Source organism: Larus michahellis, chromosome 27, assembly GCF_964199755.1.
Source record: "Larus michahellis chromosome 27, bLarMic1.1, whole genome shotgun sequence".
Taxonomy (NCBI): Eukaryota; Metazoa; Chordata; class Aves; order Charadriiformes; family Laridae; genus Larus; species Larus michahellis.
The window spans coordinates 528581-550347 of record NC_133922.1 but is presented as its reverse complement, the minus strand read 5'-3'; the positions used below and the strand labels follow the sequence as shown (position 1 = coordinate 550347).

The 21767-nt window shown below is 52.1% G+C and overlaps 1 protein-coding gene across 1 annotated transcript in view; it reads right to left on the bottom strand.

Annotated features, from left to right (window-relative positions):
• Positions 1-21767, bottom strand: part of LOC141735004 (scavenger receptor cysteine-rich type 1 protein M130-like) — a 69494-nt gene that overhangs the window by 1593 nt on the left and 46134 nt on the right. Inside the window, 10 exon segments of the mRNA XM_074567420.1 lie at positions 97-239; positions 690-720; positions 875-1189; positions 1274-1336; positions 1805-2119; positions 2477-2791; positions 2878-3204; positions 3432-3746; positions 4100-4408; positions 5067-5381. Coding sequence (XP_074423521.1) covers positions 97-239; positions 690-720; positions 875-1189; positions 1274-1336; positions 1805-2119; positions 2477-2791; positions 2878-3204; positions 3432-3746; positions 4100-4408; positions 5067-5381 — 2448 coding nt within the window.

Sequence of the window (21767 nt, the reverse complement as noted above, 5' to 3'; positions counted from 1 at the left end):
GCACTCTTGTCCCCCCAGCTCTGCCTCTCCCGCTCACTGACACCCCACGGCACCCCTGGCCTTGCCAGCAGCATCTTCCCCTGGGAAGGGACCCACCTCTGCGCCCAGCCCTGGCGCTTCGCACTTGCCCGGCCAGGAGGGCCAGGAACAGGCAGAGAACGGCTTTCAGGATGATGCACATGATGATGGGCAATGAGACTCTCCTGCTGACGGTCAGACGGCCCCGCGTGGGATCTGCATGGCAGGAACACAGAAAGGGCAGCACCAGGCTTGGGAGAGGTGAGGGGCCGGCACACCCCAGTCCTGACCCCCATTACGTACCGGGTTTCAGGGGATGAGGGATGGGGAAGCTCCCACCTGAGTGGGTGAATGACAGCCCTCCCCAGCCTCCCGCCCCACCGCTACCCCGGTGCCTCCTCCTGGGAGTTTCACAGCCCAGCAAGGAGCCCCTTCCCTCCGGCTGTGGGTCACAGCCTGGCCCCAAGAAGACCCGGCGCTGGTGGGGAGGACGGGTTATCTGCTGGAGGGGTTGGTGCTGCTGTCCTGGGTGCACGGTGTGAGCACGTGTGCATGTGCAGACATCCCTGCCACATCCCACCCAAATCGCCCCTCCTGCATGACTGGTGAGCACGGCCAGGAAGGAGCGCAGGGCCCAGAGCAGGGACAGAGCCGGCAGCCCGGGAGGTGCCCCTGGGGGCTGCAGGGCCCTGCGGGCAGAAGCTGGAGGACATCCAGCCCCACCGAAGCTGCTGCCCACTCGGCAAAAGGCTCTCCTGCTCTGCAGGGATGGCCTTGCGCTCAGGAGCTCTGGAGCCGTGATGGCAGCCAATGGGGAAAAGGGCTCCCTGTGAGGTGTCCCAGCCCTGCCGCTCACCTGAGCAGATCACGGCCGCGTCCTCCTTATGGCGGCAGGCACCGCTGTCCCCAGGCCGGGCCCAGCAGTCCTGCAGAGATGGCTCTGTCCCCCGGCACTCCACCTGCTCCAGCCAGATGGGGCCGCTCCCCTCCCCAAATGCAGCCTCGGCCAGGGCAGACACCGCAGGGCCACAGCCCAGCTGCCTGCATGCCACCTCGGCATCCCGCATGTCCCAAGAGTCGTCACACACCGTCCCCCAGGAGCCGCGGTGCCACACCTCCACTCGGCCAGAGCACCCCTTCTCCCCTCCCACGGCACGAATCTTCTCCCTGTCTGGAGAAGGCAGAGAGCTCCCAGGGCCGCGGGACAGCAGGCAGAGCCCTGCCAGGCGAGAGGGGCATGCAGAGGAGCAGCTGCCTGTGCAGCTCGGGGTGCTGGGGCACGCAGCCATTGGGGCCGGGGGCGTTTCTGGCTGACTCCCTGCAGAGGGAAACACTGTGGTGAAGGGGCTGCTGCAGGGGGGGCGTGCAGCAGAGAACGGGGCTCAGCTCAGCTCGTGCCACCCACCCATGGCAGCAGTTGAACCCCGGTCCTTCAGGGGACACACACTCGGCAATGTGGGGGACCCTGACTGCTCGGCCCCAAAGGGACCCTGGGTCACAGAGCAGCAGGAGGGTGTCCATGGAAGGGACACTCCTCAGAGCCCTGGCTGTTCCCTTCTGGGACCTTGCCTCGAGAAACCTCTGCCTCAACCAGGCGAAGCTGGGAGCCCGGCTGGCAACCGCTGGTGAATGTGTGGGGCTCCAGGAGAGGAAGTCCCATTTTTGGTACCAGCAGCAGAAGCATCTGGCTTGGAAACGAAAGGCCCCTGCAGGCCCAGGAATTTGTCCATGCCCAGCCAGGAGCAGGATCGCAGGGGATGCTGGTGCCCGGCTAGCTCAGGATTACCCTTGCAGGTGATGTGGGTCTCATCTCGCAGGTCGTCGCATGACTGCGGGTGCCAGGGAGCGGAGGGACACTGCCAGAAGGAGCTGTTTCTCTCCCCACACTCCACACGATCCAGCCAGGCCGTGCCAGACAGCCTGCCGTGGGGCCGTTGTGTTTCCAGGGACCCTCTGTCCCCGCAGCCCAGCTCCTTGCATGCCAGCGACACAGTTTCAGGAGTCATGGAGTTGGAGCAAACGCTCCCCCACGTCCCATTGTAGAAAACCTGCAGGCGCCCAGAGCAGTTGGTGCCGTTCTCCAGCCTCAGGGCCATGAACTCTGGGAGGAAAGGCAGCGAGGGGGAACAGGCTGGTCTGGGGCTGGGGGAGCAGGGACACCCCTGCACCCGCCAGGCCCTCAGACAGGCAAAGGCACGTCCAGCAAGTCCCCCTTGCACCCACGGACAGAGAAATGTCCCTGATGGACAGACACCCCTGCCCTCCCTGCTGCCCGTCAGGGACAGCGGAGCGCCCCAGGGACCCCCGGTGGGACTGAGGGCACCTGTGCATGGGTGTCCCCACGATGGCCTTTGTCAGGGGCTCAGAGCTGGCCAGGAACAGCCTCGGCCGTGTCCGGCTCTCCCCTCGTCCCGGCCTGCCTGGGCGCTGGGCTCCCACCACAGCTCCCGGCACACACCTGAGCAGACGACTCCTGCGTCCTCTTTGTGCCCGCAGCCGTGCTGCCCCCAGGACCCTGCCGGGCAGTCCCAGAGAGCAGCTTCGGCCCCGGAGCAGTTCACGCTCTCCAGCCAGATCTGAGCGGAGCCTTCCCCGAAGCGAGCGGAGCCAACCGCCTCCAGCGCCCCTCCGCAGCCCAGCTGGCGGCAAACGACGGCAGCATCAGACAGGTCCCAGCCGTCATCGCAGACGCTCCCCCAGCTGCCCTGGTAGTAGATCTCCACTCTCCCAGCGCAGCGCCCAGGCCCGTTCACCAGCCGCACCTGACGGCTCCCTGTAGCAGGAGGAAACCCCGGCTGCCGTCAAGGGCCGGCTGCCCACCCAGCCCAGAGCCTGGGGGGGCCGTGCAGCGCCACTCACCCCGGCAAACGACCCCCACGTCCTTGGCAATCCCTGCTTCCAGCGCTCTCTCAGGCAGGGAGGTGTTGCAGAGGGTCAGGTTGGCCTCGTGCCCTGCACACCGCACCCCGCGCAGCCCCACGGGACCCGTCCCTCTCTGAGCCTTCGGGGGGTTGTAGGCTGCCTCTGCCTCTCCGCACTGCAGCTGCCGGCACACCACGCTGGCCTCCTGCACGTCCCACTGCTCATCCAGGACTCTGCCCCACGTCCCGTGCTGGAAGATCTCCACTCGCCCGTCGCACGGGCTTCCTCCACCCACCAGCCGCAGGGATGCGAAGCGAGCTGGGCCTGGGGAGAGCAGCCATGCCCCAGCCCTTGGCGGCATCGGGGAGCCCGGCAGCCTGCAGCATGTCTCCAGGCTCTGGCACCCTTGCAGGAGGGCCTTGGAGCTCACCTGCCTGCTGCCAGCCCTCTGTGGGGACCTTCTGAGCCAGAGCCTTGCACTGCCACAGGGTCCCCTGCTTTGGGAGCATTTAAGAGGAAAACAGAGTAACCGAGTGTTTTCCTGCACTCACCTGAGCATATGACAGCAGCGCTGTTCTCATGGGAGCACGGCGAGGCCCCCAGGGCAGTCACTGGGCACTCTCCCAGGTGGGCTTCAGTCCCGTCACAGTGGAAGGAGTCTCTCCAGACGGGGCCGGTTCCTCTCCCAAAATGCCCTCCTTTAGGAATGGACTCAGCAAACCCACAGTTGAGGTGACGGCAGAGAACGTGGGCGTCCAGGAGGTCCCAGCGGGAGGCACAGAGGGTGCCCCAGGTCCCCTGCACATGGACCTCCACCCTCCCCTCACACGCCGTGCTGCCGTTCACCAGCCTGAACCCTGTGAACTCGGGACAGAGAAGGATGAGACAGGGCAGACTTGTGCTTTTGCTGCCTTGGGTGGTGGAGTAGAGGGCAAACGGACACCCTGCCTTTCTCCTCCTTCTGCACCCTTTTAGGGCTGCAGACAAACATTCAAGGTCAGGTCTAACGGGGCTCTGAGCAACCTGATCTAGTTGAAGAGGTCCCTGCTGGTTGCAGGCAAGTTGGACTAGATGACATTGAAAGGTCCCTTCCAACCCAAACCATCCTATGGTTCTGTGATCACCCCTTCTGTCCTCACACCCAGCACAGCACAGTCCCGTCCCTACTCCCCCATCATCGGCACACCCCCGGTGGTAACACCCTGCCCTGAGTCCTTACGTGTGCAGGTGACACCGGCAGCATTCGCGTGGGGGCAGGGCCGGTCCCTGGGGGACCCCGTGGGGCAGGAGCTGAGAAGGGATTCATTCCCCACACACTGCAGCTCTCTGTCCCACGTGGGACCAGCCCCTTCTCCAAAGTGAGCTGCCCCGGGACCAGACAGGGCTGTGCCACACTGCAACTCTCTGCAGACCACGTCGGCAGCTTTGGGACCAAAGTCGGAGTCACAGACAGTTTTCCACTGGCTCCCGTCATGGATCTCCACTCGTCCTGAGCAGGGGTTGTCCCCTCCAACCAGCTGGACAAATCCTGGAGTAACCAAAGAACCCTGTGAGTTCCCACAGCCCTCTGGCAGTTACATACCCATGTCCCACCTGCCCTGCAAGGTGGCCACAGGCAAAGAGCCCCACGACCCTCCCAGCAGCTCCCAATGGGTGCTGATGGCACAGATATACCAGGCACACCCTGCTCCTCTGCCCAAGGACAGGGCTTTTTCCCTTTGAACGGCCCCTTTGCTTTGGTTGAGGGACTTGTGCCTGCCAGAAGGCACAACCCAAAAGCCACTGGCCACTCTGCACCCTTCTCTGGGGCTGTGGGTGGCCGCGTGAGCAGCTCTCGGTGCCTCTGGCACAGGGGAACCTGGCCCTCAGCAATGCCAGACAGGTGCTGGCTGAATTGGAGAAGAAAGATGAGAATCAACAAAAAATGCGGGGCATTGAGGGGGATTCATCTCCCAGCCCCAGGCACCAACCGACGGTGGGATGAACCATCTTGGGGCCCGGCGGTGGGTGGAACCCCACTGGTCTTTCCTCAGGGACCAGGGACACCAGCAATGACAGTCCCAGCTTGGCAGTGTGACCAGCAACACAGGACCCTGCCCTGGCAGCCGTTCATTGCTCCCTGAGGGCACAGCCAGGTCCCTTCTCCTGTCCCAGTCCCAAAGGTGGGGAAGAGATTGGCTCCTTACCTGAGCATGTCACCCCAGCATCCTCACCATGACCACAGTAGCTTTGACCCCATCCATTGTGTCTACAGTCAGACAGGGCCGACTCTGTGCCGTGACACTCAACATCATCCATCCAAATGGGGCCAGATCCTGGCCCAAAGTGTGCTTCAGCAGGAGCTTTGACAGAGGACCCACAGCGCAGCTGCTTACAAACCACTGCAGCATCATTCGTGTCCCAGGAGTCATCACACACGGTCCCCCACTGGCCCTGGTGTTTTACCTCCACTCTCCCAGCACAGCGTCCGCTGCCATCCTCCAGTCTCACCTCCGCAGCCCCTTCAACCACCAAGATGGGACTGGTCAGGAGAGCGCCGAGTCCCAGAGTGCAGCTCTGGGGTCCTCCCTGCCTGTCACAGGCACCAGGATGGGAGCCCTCTCCCCTCCAGGCTCTCCCTGGGGATGTGTGGGCGTCCCCCCACTCCCCATGGGCTGTGCAGGCTGGGGGTGCTAACTCCAGACCCGCCCGGCCATTTTCTGTCCCACAGCCCTCAGCACCTCCTCCCACCTCAAAGGGCCCCTGCCCATGCCCACCCAAAACCTGTATCGCCAGGCCGTGCGCAGGGCACCTGCTCCTCCCCAGCCCAGCACCCCTTAACAGCATCATGGAGACACCCTCTCCCACCCAGATGGACACAGGCAAAGGCACAGGGTCCATGGACTTGAGCTCCTTCTGACCCTCATCTCAGTGGCACTTGGAAAGAAACCCTCTTCCCAAAGGGCTCTTGATGACCCCACTGGTACCCGATGGCCCTGGGCTGTGGGAAAAGGGACCCGGCACTTACCTCTGCAGAGCTGCACCCAGAGGAGCAGCCACAGCACCCGAGGGGACAGGAGTCCCTCCATTCCCATCCTGAGCCTCCTGCCCTGCTGGCACAGCCCTGCTCTTCCCCACTCCCTGTCACAGCCCCTGGGGACTCATGGGGACAACGATGATGGGAGGGTGATATATCTCTGCAGATGCCGACCCAGCTGCGGAAGGAGCCAATCGAAGCAGCAGCACCTTTTTAGACGTTATCAGGAGCTATCTCCCCTCCGACACAGCCCAGCCCGCCAATGAACTTCTCCAGTGCCGTTCATGACCATATATGAGGGACATATATGTCCCGCTGCCGGTGTCATGGTCGCTGTGGTGGCAGATCATCATGGGACAAGCTGGGTGTGCAGGGCAACTTGGTTAGTCACCACTTGCACCCTGCTGTGGGCCTGGAAGCACTGAGCATCTCCTGCACTGGGCTCATCCAAGAAGCCATGAGGCAAGGGTCCAGCTGCCCCCAAGCTGCGGTGACCATGGAGCGGGGACTGCACCAGGGTCTGTGTCAGGATGGGGAGGAAACAGCCCCTGCCCCTGCTACGGACCTCACTGTGCTGGGAGCAGCAGCTGGGAGAGGTCTTCATCCAGGGCAAGGGCTCCATCCCAGGAGCGTTGGCTTGTCCGTCCCTCCCTGCAGGGCCCCACAGTGAGTCCCTCGCAGGAGCCGCAGCTGGATCATGTCCCTGCCCTGGCAGCAGACGGGAAGCCCAGAGGCTCAGACGTGTCCCTGACTCTCAGTGTGTCACCCAGGGGCCGTTATTCCCCACAGGCGGAGCGGGAGCTGGAGCCTGCAGGTGCACAAACCACAGCCCACGTGGCCTCGACGCGCTCCCCCCGCTGCCCCCGCAGCGCCCGGGCAGGAAGTCTGTGGTTTCCTCCTGGCATCGTGCCCAGGCACATCCCTGGGGTGCCCCCGAGCCACCCCCACCCCGACTGCTCCAGCCAGGGCCGCAGGGGCTGCTCCTTCGGCCTCGCAGACACGGGGACAGGCAGCTCCCAGCCCCCGTCATGCCCCTGTCATGCACACGGCCGCTCTGCACCGAGCCCCACGGGCACGGGGTGACATCGGTGACGTGACCTCACATCCTTCCTACTGCCAAAGCTGTGTGTTCGTGGGTTATACTGACGGTGACCTCACACTCTCCTACTTCTGCTGCCGTGTGCTCATGAGTGGTACCGACAGTGACCTCACGTCCCTCCTGCTGCCACCACCGTGTGCTCAGGGGTTACAGTGACCATGACCTCACACCCTCCTGCTGCTGCTGCTGCGTGCTCAGGAGTCCCGCTGTCACACACGTGTGTGCGTGTTGCGTACAGGCTTCTGCTGATGACGGTTATTCCAAAAAGCCATGTTGGGGTGGGGACCAAATATTATTTTAATGGCATCAGAAGCGGCCACACAAGCCATATGCCTGCTCCTTGCCCAAAAGCTACACAAGCAGCGGTGAAATCACAAGAGTGACATTCACCCCTAGGGTCACCCCATAGACCTGCCCCAGCCCCACAGGGCCCCGCACCGTGATGGTGACCAGGATGGGTTTGGGGTTCGGGCGCAGGTCGGGGTCCAGGGAGAAGACGCGGAACCGCACTGGGGAGGGACGAGATTGTAGGAATGTATCTGAGAGAAAACGGTCATGTGAGCCAGCCTCCCTACTGTGAGAGATTAGATTAAGGGCAAAACAGGTGGTAGAAGATGGAATTAGTACATGGGAAACACGGGAACTGAGAAGGCAGGAAACATGTTGTGCTAATGACTAAACAATTTACTATGCGAATTCTTGTAACCAATCTGATGTGTGAATGAACTGCATGCACCACGCGTGGACAGTGTAACTAGCTAATCAGAAATAAGCGAGTTGCGTGTACGGCTACAACGCAGGGTATAAAAGATGATGATCTGTGCTTAATAAGCGGCTTCTGTTGATTCACATTGGATCGTCTGGAGTCCAGTTATTTCTCCTCAGTTTCCTAGACTGTAACAATGCATACGTGAATCGCCTTAAGGTGGCACATAAGGGAGCAAGAATTGTAACACGGGGTCCTTCTCGGGCTCCCAGCCGAGAGGCGCCTTCACGGCTGGCAATAAGAAGGGGGTTTAGCTAATGTGTACGTCTGCTGCCTTCTTCCCTGTACCCACGCAGGAACTAGAAGAGAAGAAAAGTGCAAGCGTTTTACCGTTTCTGTAGAAGTTCAGGTCAACATTTAAACAGCCAAAGCTCTGAAGAGTTACGCTGACCCTTACTTAGGCACTTCTTTTGTCTCCCTTTGAGAGATAACTAAGCACATTCCCTCCTAGCCACAGTCTAGCATCCAGAAGCATGCAGAACACGCAGACAAACCTCCCCCATTTTTTCAGGGATGTTTCAAGTCATGCGATACTTAGTGCAGGAGTTCACCAAATGTCACTAAACTCGGAGACTTTGACCCAGCCAGCCACGGCCACGGGGCTTCAGCTCACCATTTGTGTGTCAGAGCCATCAGACGGACGGCCCCGTCCTCCTTGAGACACCCCTTGGGGCAGCCGTACCCAGCGCCGGGTGGCTGGATATGGCCTTTGCTCCATGGGAGGCGCTTCCTGGGAGCAGGATCTCTCACTGGGGCACTGGGAAGCCCTCCTGAGGCCTGCATGCCTGAGGGACGGCTCTGCACTGCTCCATCGCTCACCAAAACCAGGGGCGGAGGAAGGCTGCCCTGGTGGCCTCCAAAAGAATCAGCTCCCCTGGGCTCCTCTGCGGCCACCGGGCACCTTTGCTGTCAGGCGGCTCTCCGCGCTGCTCTGCCAGCTTAACCAGCATCTCTTGCCCTCCATCTCTTCCCGCTCCTCACCAGCACTTCTCCTCCCGCAGCTCCCTGACCAGCTCCCCCCTGCTCTCCCCGGCCCTCTGGCCCTTCCCGCCCCTCTCCCCCCACCCCACCGCCCTCTCCCAACCTTCTCTCCCTCCCTGACCTCCTCCTCCCGGCCCCAGCCGTGCTCCAGGGCCTGGCCCTGGGCGAGGGCAGCCCCGGGGAGGCGGCCATGGTTCCCGCGGGGTCAGAGGGCAGGAGGGGGCGCCCCGGGGCACGCTGGGAGTTGTGGACCCAGCACAGGGCTCCCGGCGGCCATCTTGTGTCGGCTGAGGGGAGGCTGGCACAGGCCGACAGGACAGATCTGCAGAGCCGGGAGCTGCGGTGAGTCCTGGGCCCTTGGGCTCCTGTCAGCCCTCTTCTGCCTCCCTGTTCCTCCCTGCCCTTCCCCTTTCCCTCTGGGTCCTGTTTTTCGCCTCCCTGTACCTCCCTTCCTCTCTCCTGCTGTGCTCTGCTCCCTCTCCGCCCTTTCTCTTCTCTCCAAGTCCCTCTCTCTCTCTGTCATCCTTCCTCTCCCTCTACTTTCCCCGTCGCCCTTCTTTCCTGCTCCCTGGGCCTCTTGGTTTCTCTCTCTCTCTTCTGCACAGAGGCCCCAGGCTGAGTGTGCAGCTCGCACTGTGCAGTGAGGTCAAACCCATGTGGCTACTGGACAGACCTCTCTCTCCCTGCTGAGCACAGAGTAACTAGGTTTGGGGTGTTTTTAGCTGCCTCAATTAAGCAACTCCAGTTAGACAGGACGAACCCTGGCTTCAGAGTTTTACTCTGTGACCAGTTAATGAAGATATGCCACTATTATGTACTGGTAAACAGTGGGTTCACTCATTTGTCTTCCTATTATGTCCACAATGAACAAACAGGCTCTATTCAGACTAGCTATATAACATGAGCTTTACAAAGTAGCTTGACTAGTCCCTGTGAGCCAAATCATGCTTGCTTTACTTACAGGATTGTCCCCCCAGTCATTCTGCTTGCGTGAGAGGCCCTTCAGATGAGCTTCTATTTTTGCATTTTCTCTGAGCTATGCCATTAGCTGGGATTTGTTTGTTAAGTGGAAGATTAATGTCAGGCAATTTTAACGCGTAATCTGATCTGGAATACTTGTTTACTGGAATTGTTTACCCAATGGTAGATCGTGGACAAGATCAAATCATTTATTGTTCTATTCAAAAAAAAAAAAAGGTTCTGAATGTGAATGGAAAACCGTTTTCTGTATTCACTTACCTTTCTGTTCTGATGTATTTACTGATGCCTGTCTTTATTCCCAGTCATGGAATTCATAGAGTCGGTTCTGTGTGAGTCGCACGCAGTCAGTTTGGTTTGAACTAAGCCGTGGGCAGAGCACTAGCGTAAGGTTTGGACCCAGAAATGTGCACTCTTGTGGGCCTTGTGTCAAATCATCTCTTTGTGCACAGAAATAAACCACACAAAATCATTTTCTAAAAAATTTCAGGCTGCTCTTAGTTTCACCTTTGCCTCTTCTCCGCTAATCAACATTATTTTTCTTGCTACAAGGTGTACAAGGAGTTACATTCTGGGTAAGAGCTAGAGTCAGGGGGATTTGTGTTTTCATTGCTGTTTTGCCCTCAGAGGGCTGCTGAGAGTCATGGTCACCGTCTTTTCAATCTTCTCAACCTCTCCTCTTCTGGGGAGGAGCAAGTAAGCGAGCCAGTATCAGGATGTCTTTTTAAGGGAAGAACCTTAGTTGAAGACAAGAGGATGTATCTTGGCTCGTATTAGTTTAGAATGTATAGACAATTTTATTGTATTGATTTATGGGTTAAAAGTTCTGTAAAAGACAGAAAGGGTTTTTGTGGAAATAGTCACTGATTACTGCAATAGATGGCTACTTTTTGCAATAGGAATGCTGGAATAAATTTGAAACGTATCTGGTTTATGCCAAGTGCAACATCTTGGCTGAGACAATCCTGCTTGGATGGCTACAGAGTACTGACAGTTTCTCCAGTGTTCAGCAGGGTATGTTTCTTTTAAGCTACCTTTTTGATAAGGATGCAGTTCCAAATGATTTAATGATACTATTTCCCATATTGGCTGTAATCCGTAGGTTAAGAAAACTATTCAGTATCAGTATTGAATTTTACAGCTTTTGTCATCCAGAACATCGAGTGCATTCTGAAGGAAAGTAACTATGCAGTGATAAGGAGAACAAGAGTTTTAACACGGAATTAATGTGAACTATTCATGCTTAGTTTATTGGTGTTATTGATGAGTGAATAATGAGTGAACGCACATTATACAGCAGCAGTAACATTCTTTTGTCCATTGGAGTAAATTTCACCTATTTGCAGCTGAATTCTGCCTGGGATGCCTTAAGCAAAACAAGGAAAGAACGGGCAGATAAGCTTGTTGGAGCTCTGCAGGCAGCTGTTCCATACCAAGAAGGACTGCAGGTAAGATGGTGTGATACACCTAACCCAATCTTGAGTCAATAGGACTTAATGTGGTTGTAGTAAAAAATGTTACGTGATTGGGAAGGTGACATGTGTCACTGATCCTAGCGACTGTTTTCTTCAGTAGGCAGATATTTTTTCTCGGGGTTGGTTGGGTTGGAGGTTTTTCTTCCATTAAAGACTAAGTCTGTTTGGGTTGTTTTCTGCATGTAGTTGTTCACATACTCCTCTATGTATAGATTCGAAATTGATGTGCCCTTTATTGGTAAGACACAAGTTTATAGTAATCCTGCTCCCATTTCCTGGTGGCAGTCAGTACGTAACATAGTAGGCGAGTTGAAGGTGTGACATGTTTACATGATCCAAAAGGAACAGCATACAGGTCCGTATACTCACCTGCAGCTGTTTTCTTTGAGTGGAGGACAGTGAAAGAACTTCAATTTTATTCCACCTTTTTTATAAGTCAAATATTTCAGTTTGACTATTTTAAGCCCAAAATAGTAACATAACGTTACTGGACCATTACAGGAATTCTTAGTGTAATTATACTAAGAATATAGACATACTGGAGCATCATACTAATTCTTACCGTAATTTATCCAATCACAATACTTTGGAAGATGATTCACTTTTAAAATCGGTAGGTAAACTTTCCAGCAGTTTTTTAAGATATCTTTTCTCTATATGCGCTGTATTTTATTTCATTTTTTTGCCTATTCTTTGCAAGTTTTGGCTGAGTGGCAGGCCTCATGTCTTTTGTCAGTGAATGGCTGGAAGATGGAAACAGTAGAAGGGTTTTCATGGTCAGATTTTGCAAAGCTGTCTTTTTGCCCAGTGGAATTACTGTCTTTCTTGGTTCATTAGATCTTTAAAAACAGAGTTTCACATGACACTGAGGGCAGTTGCTTGTGTGTTCGGTGCAGACCAAGCAGCAGAACACATCTTAATAATAATGCAACATCTTGTTTTCCGTGTTTTTTTCTCCAAGGTCTCTTCTTTTCATACTGCACAGAGGTTGACTTGTAGGGTTACATTAGGAACATTGCCGTTGCTTTGAGAGCTTTGTATTTCCTGGGGCTGCACATTGTACATCCTACAAGCTTGGTACTTTGTAAAAGAACTGTATTTAACTGCCGCCTTACGCTCATTTCAATAGACAATATTAAAAGTATTGTGGGCAGATTGTTAGCTACAGCTGCCTCACCCTGTTGAGCGTGTTGGGGGGGTTAGTTCTCCTTTTCCCAAGGAGTTGTGTAGCAGTGGGCAGCTCTGAGAAGCCGTCCTAAGCCCTTCTCCGTAATGAATCACAGATAACAGGCAGGAGGAAAAAGGGCCTGGCAGAGGTATTTTTTCCTCTGTGTAATTAATTGCCCAGAGTGCTATAGGTGTTCTTAATCTTTAACTGGAGTGTTCTTGAGGTCGTTCTGCATTATATCAGGAGTAAGGGAAGTACCCACAAAGCCTCAGAACTGGGGAGACTTCATTTGTTTTTTGAAGTTCCAACTGCCTTATCCTGAGGAGATTCAGTCAAGCTCAGGTATTGGCCATCACTGTCTGATCTGTACTGAATGGGTCGTGTTCCATCTTCCTGGTACAGATACCGTTATCCTTCAACAGAAGTTCTTTTGTCATCATCATTTAAAGTGTGTTATCATTCAGCTACCACCTTCCATCTTTGCTCCGAAGGAGTGCAGAACAGAGTTTGTCTTGTATTTAACCTTTCGAGGTATTCATAAAAATTGCTGATTTTACTGCAGAAGTAGAGTACTAGTCCGCATGAATAGTACTGGCAGGATATTGCTGCTAATAGGGGTTCAGTCTTGCAGCATGTACATTCTCGTAACCATTACGTGGAATACTTTAGTTAATACTGGATCCCTTGTATTGCAAAAAACCCCTAGGTTCCGCTGAAGAAAGCTGTTTGGTTTTGTTTTGCTTTGTTTTGTTTTCAAAGCGCACAGCAATATTATTCTCTGGAGTAAAAAATTCTGGTATTTTACTTAATGCAACTTTGAAATCTGACACTATTTCTCTGCTCATGCTTCAATTTCCTACTCTGATTTTCAGGCAATGTTTGACTGGGTGGACATTGCTGGCAGCGGGTTGGCATCTATGTCCCCAGTTGGAACAGGTCTGGAGACAGTGAAGCAGCAAACTGAGGAACTTAAGGTATGAACGAGCAATTGATTTCATTTCTATTTTCATCGGTCTGCATTTTCCTGTGGTGTTTAGTATTTTTCTGTATTTTTCAAGAGTCAAAAGCAATTTTCAACTTCTAGTAGAAAAGAATCTGTATGAAAATTTCAGATAACATTTCATTGCACACTTTTCATTTTAAAATGTGTTTAATTTTAAAATCTATTCCAAATTTTGGTGAAAGTACATTTTATTTTGTGAGTGTGTTCCGACAGCCGAGAAATACTTGTAGTGGCATTCCTTGTCTTTCACAGGCTGTAAGGTTATTATGTGCAGGGTTCTTTTGCTGTGACTTTTACGTGTTCTGGTTTCTACCGTGAACAGCTTCCTTGAGGCTCTGAAAGAATGCCTCCACAGCTTCGCTTCTGCAATTGCAGGCTTTACCTAAATGCTCACACAGATCACAACATTCCCAGTACATTAGTAAGCTGAAAATCAAAATTTCAGGCTAACTTAGACCTTCAGAAGCCAGTCTTTGTGGATCTGTGACTTGAGCATGCTCCTGACGTCAGTAGGCTGTTATGCGATATATAAAAACCAGGGATGTGTAACGATCAGGTAATGTCCTTGGTTTCATGGTTCGCTTGTACTTTTTTTGGCTGTGGGCAGGTTGTTTAGTCTATCTATTTTATGATGTAACTTCAAATGACCCATAATCTTACGTACTTCAGAAGAACACACCTAGGCGAGTTGTTCAGAGTGCTGTCCCAGTTGCGTGTACCAGAGAGGGTGTTCTACTGAAGAAGATTTGCTTTCAGGTCTTCTGAAAAACAATTCTATCTGAAGTTTCACGGATGGTATTATCACAACCCCCAGAGCTAGAAGTGACTCCAGATGCGTTCTGCCTTTTGTACAGACCAGAGAGATCGTTGGAGAATACTTTCCTATTAGCCATCTTTGCCATTCTGTGGTCACAGTTAGCAATACCTGCTAGAACATTAAGACACTGCTGCAGATGCTCAGTTTGCTGCGACCGTCGGGGTGATCGGTGTCTTACAAGCATTTTTACCCTGGATGACAATCCCCCAAACGTACGAAAGCTGAGAGGGATGCATTGGTATTGCAAATACTGCTGTACTGTGCTGTATTCCAGAAGGTCATTACTTGTGATAAGTTTATGTGTATTCTTTTTCTATTTACCGTAGCAATTTAAGACAGAAGCTTATCAGCAGCAGATAGAAATGGAAGGCCTGAGCCGTCAGGCAGAGCTGTTGCTGCAGAAGGTAACAGAGGAGAGTGACAAGCACACAGCTCAAGACCTTGTCTCAGAGCTCAAACTAATGTGGGAGAGCCTAGAAGAAAAAGTCATCACTAGACAGGTAAATAAACTTGAAGGTGGGGGCTTTCTTCATGACTTAGATTTTTGAGAAAAGCTTCTTAGTGTGTATCATGTTTGCATCAATTTACACATTTATTCCTTTTGGTCTGGAAATTACAGAGCTATAATCCAAAGGGAAATGGTGAGGGACCTGCTTCAGCACCTGGAGGTGCACAAATCTATGGGGCCGGATGGGATCCACCCAAGGGTACTGAAGGAGCTGGCGGAAGTGCTCGCCAGGCCACTTTGCATCATTTATGAGCAGTCCTGGATAACCGGGGAGGTCCCAGCTGACTGGAGGTTGGCAAATGTGACACCCATCCACAAGAAGGGCCGGAAGGAGGATCCGGGGAACTACAGGCCAGTCAGCCTGACCGCGGTGCCTGGGAAGGTCATGGAACAGATCATCCTCGGTGCCATTGCACGGCACATGCAGGAGAACAGGGTGATCAGGCCCAGTCAGCATGGGTTTGTGAAAGGCAGGTCATGCCTGTCAAACCTGATCTCCTTCTATGATAAGGTGACCCACTTAGTGGATGTGGGAAAAGCTGTGGATGTTATCTACTTGGATTTTTGCAAAGCTTTTGACACTGTTTCGCACAGCATCCTCCTGGAGAAACTGGCTGCTCATGGCCTGGAGAGGTGTACTCTTCACTGGGTAAAGAACTGGGTGGACGGCCATGCCCAGAGAGTGGTGGTAAATGGAGTTAAATCCAGTTGGTGTCCGGTCACAAGTGGTGTCCCCCAGGGCTCAGTGCTGGGGCCGGTTCTCTTTAATATCTTTATCAATGATCTGGATGAAGGGATCGAATGCACCCTCAGTAAGTTCGCAGGTGACACTAAACTAGGCGGGCGTGTTGATCTGCTTGAGGGTAGGTTGGCTCTGCAGAGAGATCTGGACAGGCTGGACCGATGGGCTGAGGCCAATGGTATGAGGTTCAACAAGGCCAAGTGCTGGGTCCTGCACTTGGGTCACAACAACCCCATGCAGCGCTACAGGATTGGGGCGGAGTGGCTCGAAAGTTGCCTGGCAGAAAAGGACCTGGGGGTGTTGGTGGACAGCCGGCTGAATATGAGCCAGCAGTGTGCCCAGGTGGCCAAGAAGGGCAACAGCATCCTGGCCTGTATCAGGAATAGCGTGGTGAGCTGGATAGGGAAGTGATGGTGCCTCTGTACTCGGCACTGGTGAGGCCCCACCTCGAGTACTGCCTTCAGTTTTGGGCCCCTCACTACAAGAAGGACAGTGAGGTGTTGGAGCGTGTCCAGAGAAGGGCTACAAAGCTGGTGAGGGGTCTGGAGGACAAACCTTATGAGGAACGGCTGAGGGAGCTGGGGTTGTTTAGCCTGGAGAAGAGGAGGCTGAGGGGAGACCTTATCACCCTCTACAACTCCCTGAAAGGAGGTTGTAGAGAGATGGGGGCTGACCTCTTCTCCCTGGTGACAAGTGATAGGACAAGAGGAAACGGGTTCAAGTTACGTCAGGGGAGGTTTAGATTGGATATTAGGAAACATTTTTTCACTGAAAGGGTTATTAAACATTGGAACAGGCTGCCCAGGGAGGTGGTGGATTCACCATCCCTGGAGGTGTTTAAAAAAAGGGTAGATGTGGTGCTTAGGGACATGGTTTAGAAGTGGTTTTTGTCAGGGTACGTTAATGGTTGGATTTGATGATCTTAAAGGTCCCTTCCAACCTCAGCGATTCTATGATTCTATATATAATATAATTTGAATTTTAGAATTTATTGAGTTGCTTTTGTGGTTTTTAAACCCTTAGCAGTATTTTTTGTCACTTCCTCTGTCAGCAGTGCCATCTTGAATCATTATTATTTCATTTTGATTAGTTGATGATATCTTAAGTAGCGTTTGAAAACATGTTTATATGTGCAAAAGTAATATTAGCTGCTGAACTGAGCAGTTTAAAAAAAAAAAAAAGACACAACCTAATCCTTAACTGTTTCAGTGCTCTTTCCTTAAGTTATCAAAGTGAAAGAGAGATTTAAAGATGCAGTGCTTTGAAGTGTATTTTTTTTCCTAAATGGAATCATTTCACAACAAAGAAAAGGTTTTAAAGATCATGCAGCAAATTGCATTTCTATTGAAATTCTGTTGTAAGTGATAAAAAACTACTGTCGTATCTCCGACGAGAGAACCTTCCAGCTTAACTCTGCTCTGGCTACATGGGGTCTCGGAAGGTTAGGGATTTAAGCCTGGCGTGTGAGGCTTTACAGGGGAATGGCAACCTCGGCTCTGAGTACGAAGCTGTTGCTTGTCTTGGATGACTGTTTCTCCCTGGGTTTATGATATCAGATGCACGGACGCTGCTCTGGATTGTGGTGACTAATGCTAACATAAGCCAATTCAATAGCATTGTGAAACCATTTCCTTGTTAATTTTATTTTTACTCTAGCGCAAGCTGGAAGGTGCCTTGTTCGCCTTGGGGCAGTTCCAGCGCGCCCTGGATGAGTTGCTGACGTGGTTGACGCATACAGAAGACTTGCTGAATGAACAGAAACCTCTGGGTGGAGACCCCAGGGCTATTGAAATTGAACTTGCCAAACATCATGTATGTAATTATGATGAGCATTAACTGAAATGTTCCTTTGATGTTTATGTGAGTGATGAGTCTTGTAGTAAAACTTAGCACTCCATAAATAATTCTCTAGAGATTTTCAAGATGCAGAGTATAGCTGAAACGCAGGCTTGGAATAACTAATACTTTTCCTCTTACTCCTCCATATTCTTTCCTTCCTTTGCGTGTGCCATGCAAGTGACATAGGTTTTAGCTAAACAGAGCAACTCACCCTAGTCTCCACTTTTATTCACCTTAATTTGACCCAGGGAACTTAAAAGTTATTGAACGTGCTGCTGTCCCTGAAGCAGTAACCTCCTTGATTAGTTCTGTTTAAGCCAGGTCTCACAAAATGTATGCGGCCATTACGCATCTTTCGTTCTTGTTTCTTCCTTCTCAGAAAATGGCCATTTGCTGTTTTGAATTCTGCAGAATTTTATCCCAGTTGGATCCAACTAACAAGAAGAATGGAAAGCTTCTCTGAAAATCTCAGCCAACTTTAGGAAGGTGTCCATGCCCCCATCTTCTTCTCTTGTTACATACAATTTAGGGGTTTTTTTAAATATGTTTTTTAGTATTTTTACTGATTATTGTGCCTGTGGAGCCCACGGAAGCATGCTTCTGTTGTGCCTTTTATTTTGAAGAGTGCCTCCCAGGAGCAAGAGATCTCTGCCTCCTTGTGTGACTTGGTGTGCTGTCCATGATGATGTGTTGTTCCTAGGCCTGAAGATTTCAAACTAGCCTCCTAAATCCTCTCCTTTCCTTTCAATCTGCCATTTAATTTTTGGCCTGCAGATGATGTGAAAAGTATTCAGAGTCCCTTTTGGATGTAGAGAGAATTGATTGAGATTGACGGGACACGGATAATTAAGGCATTTTCCTTGTTTGTGGTAATGCAGCTCTGCAGCTGCTGAAGCCTTTTGTGTGGTCGGTTGGAACTTGAGCAGAGAAGATACCTACGTGCCCTGTGCAACTACTGTTAGAAACAGGCCCTCAAAAAAAAATAAAGTCACAAATCCAGCGTCCGCTCCATGAACCTTTTATATTCTTATCTAACGGAAGTGGTTTACTCTGAAGAAGCGTCCAGACGTCGTTTGTGGCTTCATCTGCCTTCAGTGCTGAAGGAGTTCAGCAAACACATGAGTGAATCTGCCTCCTTTTTGTAAAACGGAGTTTGTAGGTTAGGAAGTTCACACAGGAGTGCATCCTGTGGTAGCCTGGAAAAACATCCATCTCTGGAATAACTTTGGCAAGAATAGACCTTGTTCCTAGTGAGCCTCATCAGGAAGGACGGGAAAAGATGCATCTGCTTCTGTGAATATCCCTCTTTTTCGCCCTGTTAGGAAAATAAAATAACGAATACCTTCCAGTGCTTAGCTTAGAAGAACTAAATCAAACGAGACGCGCATTTATCCATTTATGTGGATCCAATTAGGAAGTGTGTTCAGTGAAGTCGAATGGAAAGTGAATCATCAAGTGAGGAAATTGCTTTTTGCGTTTTTAGATATGCTTACCCGTTGTACTTTATACTTACCCGTCCGTGGAACCTGCTTCCAAAATCGGGTTGTTTACCTTTCAGCTCTCTGGGAGGTCTGCAAAGATTCGATTTAACCTGTGTGGCTTCACTAGTGCAGCCACTACACAAAAACTACTTCAAGAACCACGTGGTCCTTCCCCAGCGATGGTAAAAGAATACAAACAAAAAATCCCACCAGCTGCAATCCGATCAGGGTATGGGCTCGTTATCTGGGACAGGAAGGAGTAGTTTGAGGAAGGTCAAGTACCCTTCGTGTGAATGTTTGTTTTGTTTGAACTGAGTGAGACTTAACCCATTTTGTCATGTTTTAACAGGAAAGCGTTCCCCAGCACCAGGCACGTATCTGTCAGCAGCCCAGGCGCAAATGGAAACCCAGAATCCACGGGCAAACCTTCTAGTCAGCAAATGGCAGCAAGTCTGGCTTCTGGCCTTGGAAAGAAGAAGAAAACTGGAGGATGCTTTGGACAGACTTGAAGAGGTCAGAAAAGGAATATATTTACTTTATGCATAATTTTGTTTACCCTGGGTTAAATGGTAAATACTGTCAACGACTTCCACATTTGTTGCATTCTATTGTGTGATGCAGCTAACTGAAAGCATTGCGATACACAGGGTCCCACCCGCAGGGAGGAGCAGAGGGGACAGGTGACCCCAGACTGCCCAACAGGGTATTCCATCCCATCTGCATCACGCTCAGTATAAAAGCTGAGGGATCAAAGGGGCCAAGGGGGCTCTGGCTCGTTTTTTCTTCAATGGCCGACGTCTGAGGAGGACCCTGTCTGTTCATCTGCCTTTGATCCCGATCCGAGCACTCCGGACTCTAGTTCCGGAATTCAGCTCCTGTCCGTCGCTGAGTCCAGTCTGGAACTTTCCCTGTGTCTGCTGCTGACGCCATCGTCATCCTGGGAGCTGGATACGGTTTTGTATATATTGTACACTTTTTTTCTTTAATTTTTATTATTCTATTACTATTTACTATTTTCTTATTTATTATTATTTTCATTAAAGTAGTTTAGTTCTTTTTCTACACTCGTAAATCTCCTTATCTCTTCCTCTCCTCTCTGAGGAGAGAGTGGGGGGAGGGCCATCTGTCGTTCTGATCGGCCAGTCTGGCCAAAACCACGGCACATTTTTACAGAACTATTTTTACAGTCAACACAGAGTACTACAGCGGTAGCTGAAAACATAGAACAAGTGTTTTTGCTGATCAAATGTGCAAGAACACGTCCCAGTGAACGGGTGACTATGTCAGTTCTATTGAGGGAAGCGTCCCATTTATTATCGGCACATTTTTTAGTACGACTGTGGTTAGGAATAAGATCCGTCCTGTAAGGTGGCAAGTACCTTCCCCTTCACGCTGGAGTGCGTGAGTCTGTCGTGGCTGTTTCCTCAGCTGTGCCTGTTAAATGTTTCCGTGTGCTCAGGATGCAGTCATTGGTGCTTGGTTGAGGATTTCTGCTGATTTGCAGGATTGAACTTTGGTGAAAGTTTATCGTGTGGCTGTTGGTTTTGTTTCTGTTTTGAGTAGGGATGCACATCCACTGTTATTAAAGCCATCGCCCAAGAGATTCTGCATCAGCCAAGTGACGTGTTCCCAGAGCTTCTCTGCGGGGTGCCGCTACTGGGAAGTAATTCCCCAGGCCAGCGATGGGTGGGCTGTTGGAGTTGCTGATGAACTTCTTGGAAAAAGGGACCAATTAGGAAGAGCGGAGCATTCCTGGTGTGCAGAATGGCTAGGTCCCAAAGAGCAGCTGTCAGCGTGGCACAGAGATCAAGAAACGTTATTCTGCAAGGATAAACCGTTGAAGGTTGGAGTTTTGCTGGAGCTACAAAAGAAGACCGTGTCCTTTTATTCCATCGCTGACAAAGAAATGCTTTTGCACATCTTCGGAATCAATACCTCACCTCCTCTTTACCCTGCTTTCTGGCTATATCGTCTAGAAAGAAATGGATCTTTCAGTCAGAAAAGTAACAATTTTGGCTGTGACTGCAGAGCTTCTGTACGAGCTTCAGTGTCTCGCACAGGAATTTACCCAGGAGTGTGTAGCGACCCAGGCCTTCCTGGGAATGAGCAGCTGATACTTGGCTCTGCTTTTCTTCCCGCTCTGCTCTGCTGTAGCTGAACACTGAACTGCTGTCCCCGAACACCCTGGAAGCACTCTGGACTAACTGCGCGTCCGTAAGATGCCAGCGGTGCGTGTGTCAGCTTCTAGAAGAGTGGGGGTGGCTCTCTCAACGTTGCCAACAGTGAATGCACAGCTGGTGGCTGCTGCCTCTTGTTAGGGCTGAGGCGTCCCTTCCTGGTGCATCTGGAGCAAGAACAGGGCCAGCACGATGAGCTGCCTGGGCACCTCTTGGTTTGCACATACAAACTGTGCTGCAGTGCTCAGGAGCAGCAATTTGTTGCGCTTTGATCATAAATCACCGTGCCATGTAAAAGGGAGTGTGTTGTGTCGCTCCTGGTGTTCCTGTGCGTCGGAGGCGCTCACTTGGCAGGCGCAGCACTGCAGCCAGCGCCGTTCCATGACAGCGCTTGAAATCTGCATCGTGGCTCCCAATGGCAGAAAGCTGCGTCACCATCCCAGGGAAGCCCAGAGCAGAACTCCCGCGCAGAGGCGACAGGAGCCCACAAGCCCACTGCCTGCTGTATTTCCCACTGGGCTCTGAGGGGGGAGAGCGGAACTGGGGGCTGTGATTTGTCAAGGGGATGCCCCCTCTGTCCCTGTGACCGCCGTTCATGGCCAAAACAAAGGGAAAAAAAACCCAACACAAAATAACATCAAGGGCTTTTTATTAGTTAAATAAGAAATCACTTTCTGGAGAGCAGCTGTCCCTGCCCAGCTGCCCGGCTCCTGGGTCTGTCCCGCGGGGGCCTTGGTGCGTGAGGGAGGTGGCAGTCGGACGAGTCGCTCTTGCTCTCCGCTGCCTTGTGCAGCCCGGGCTGGTGCTGTGCTGGCCCTGTCAGGCAGCAGGGGTGGC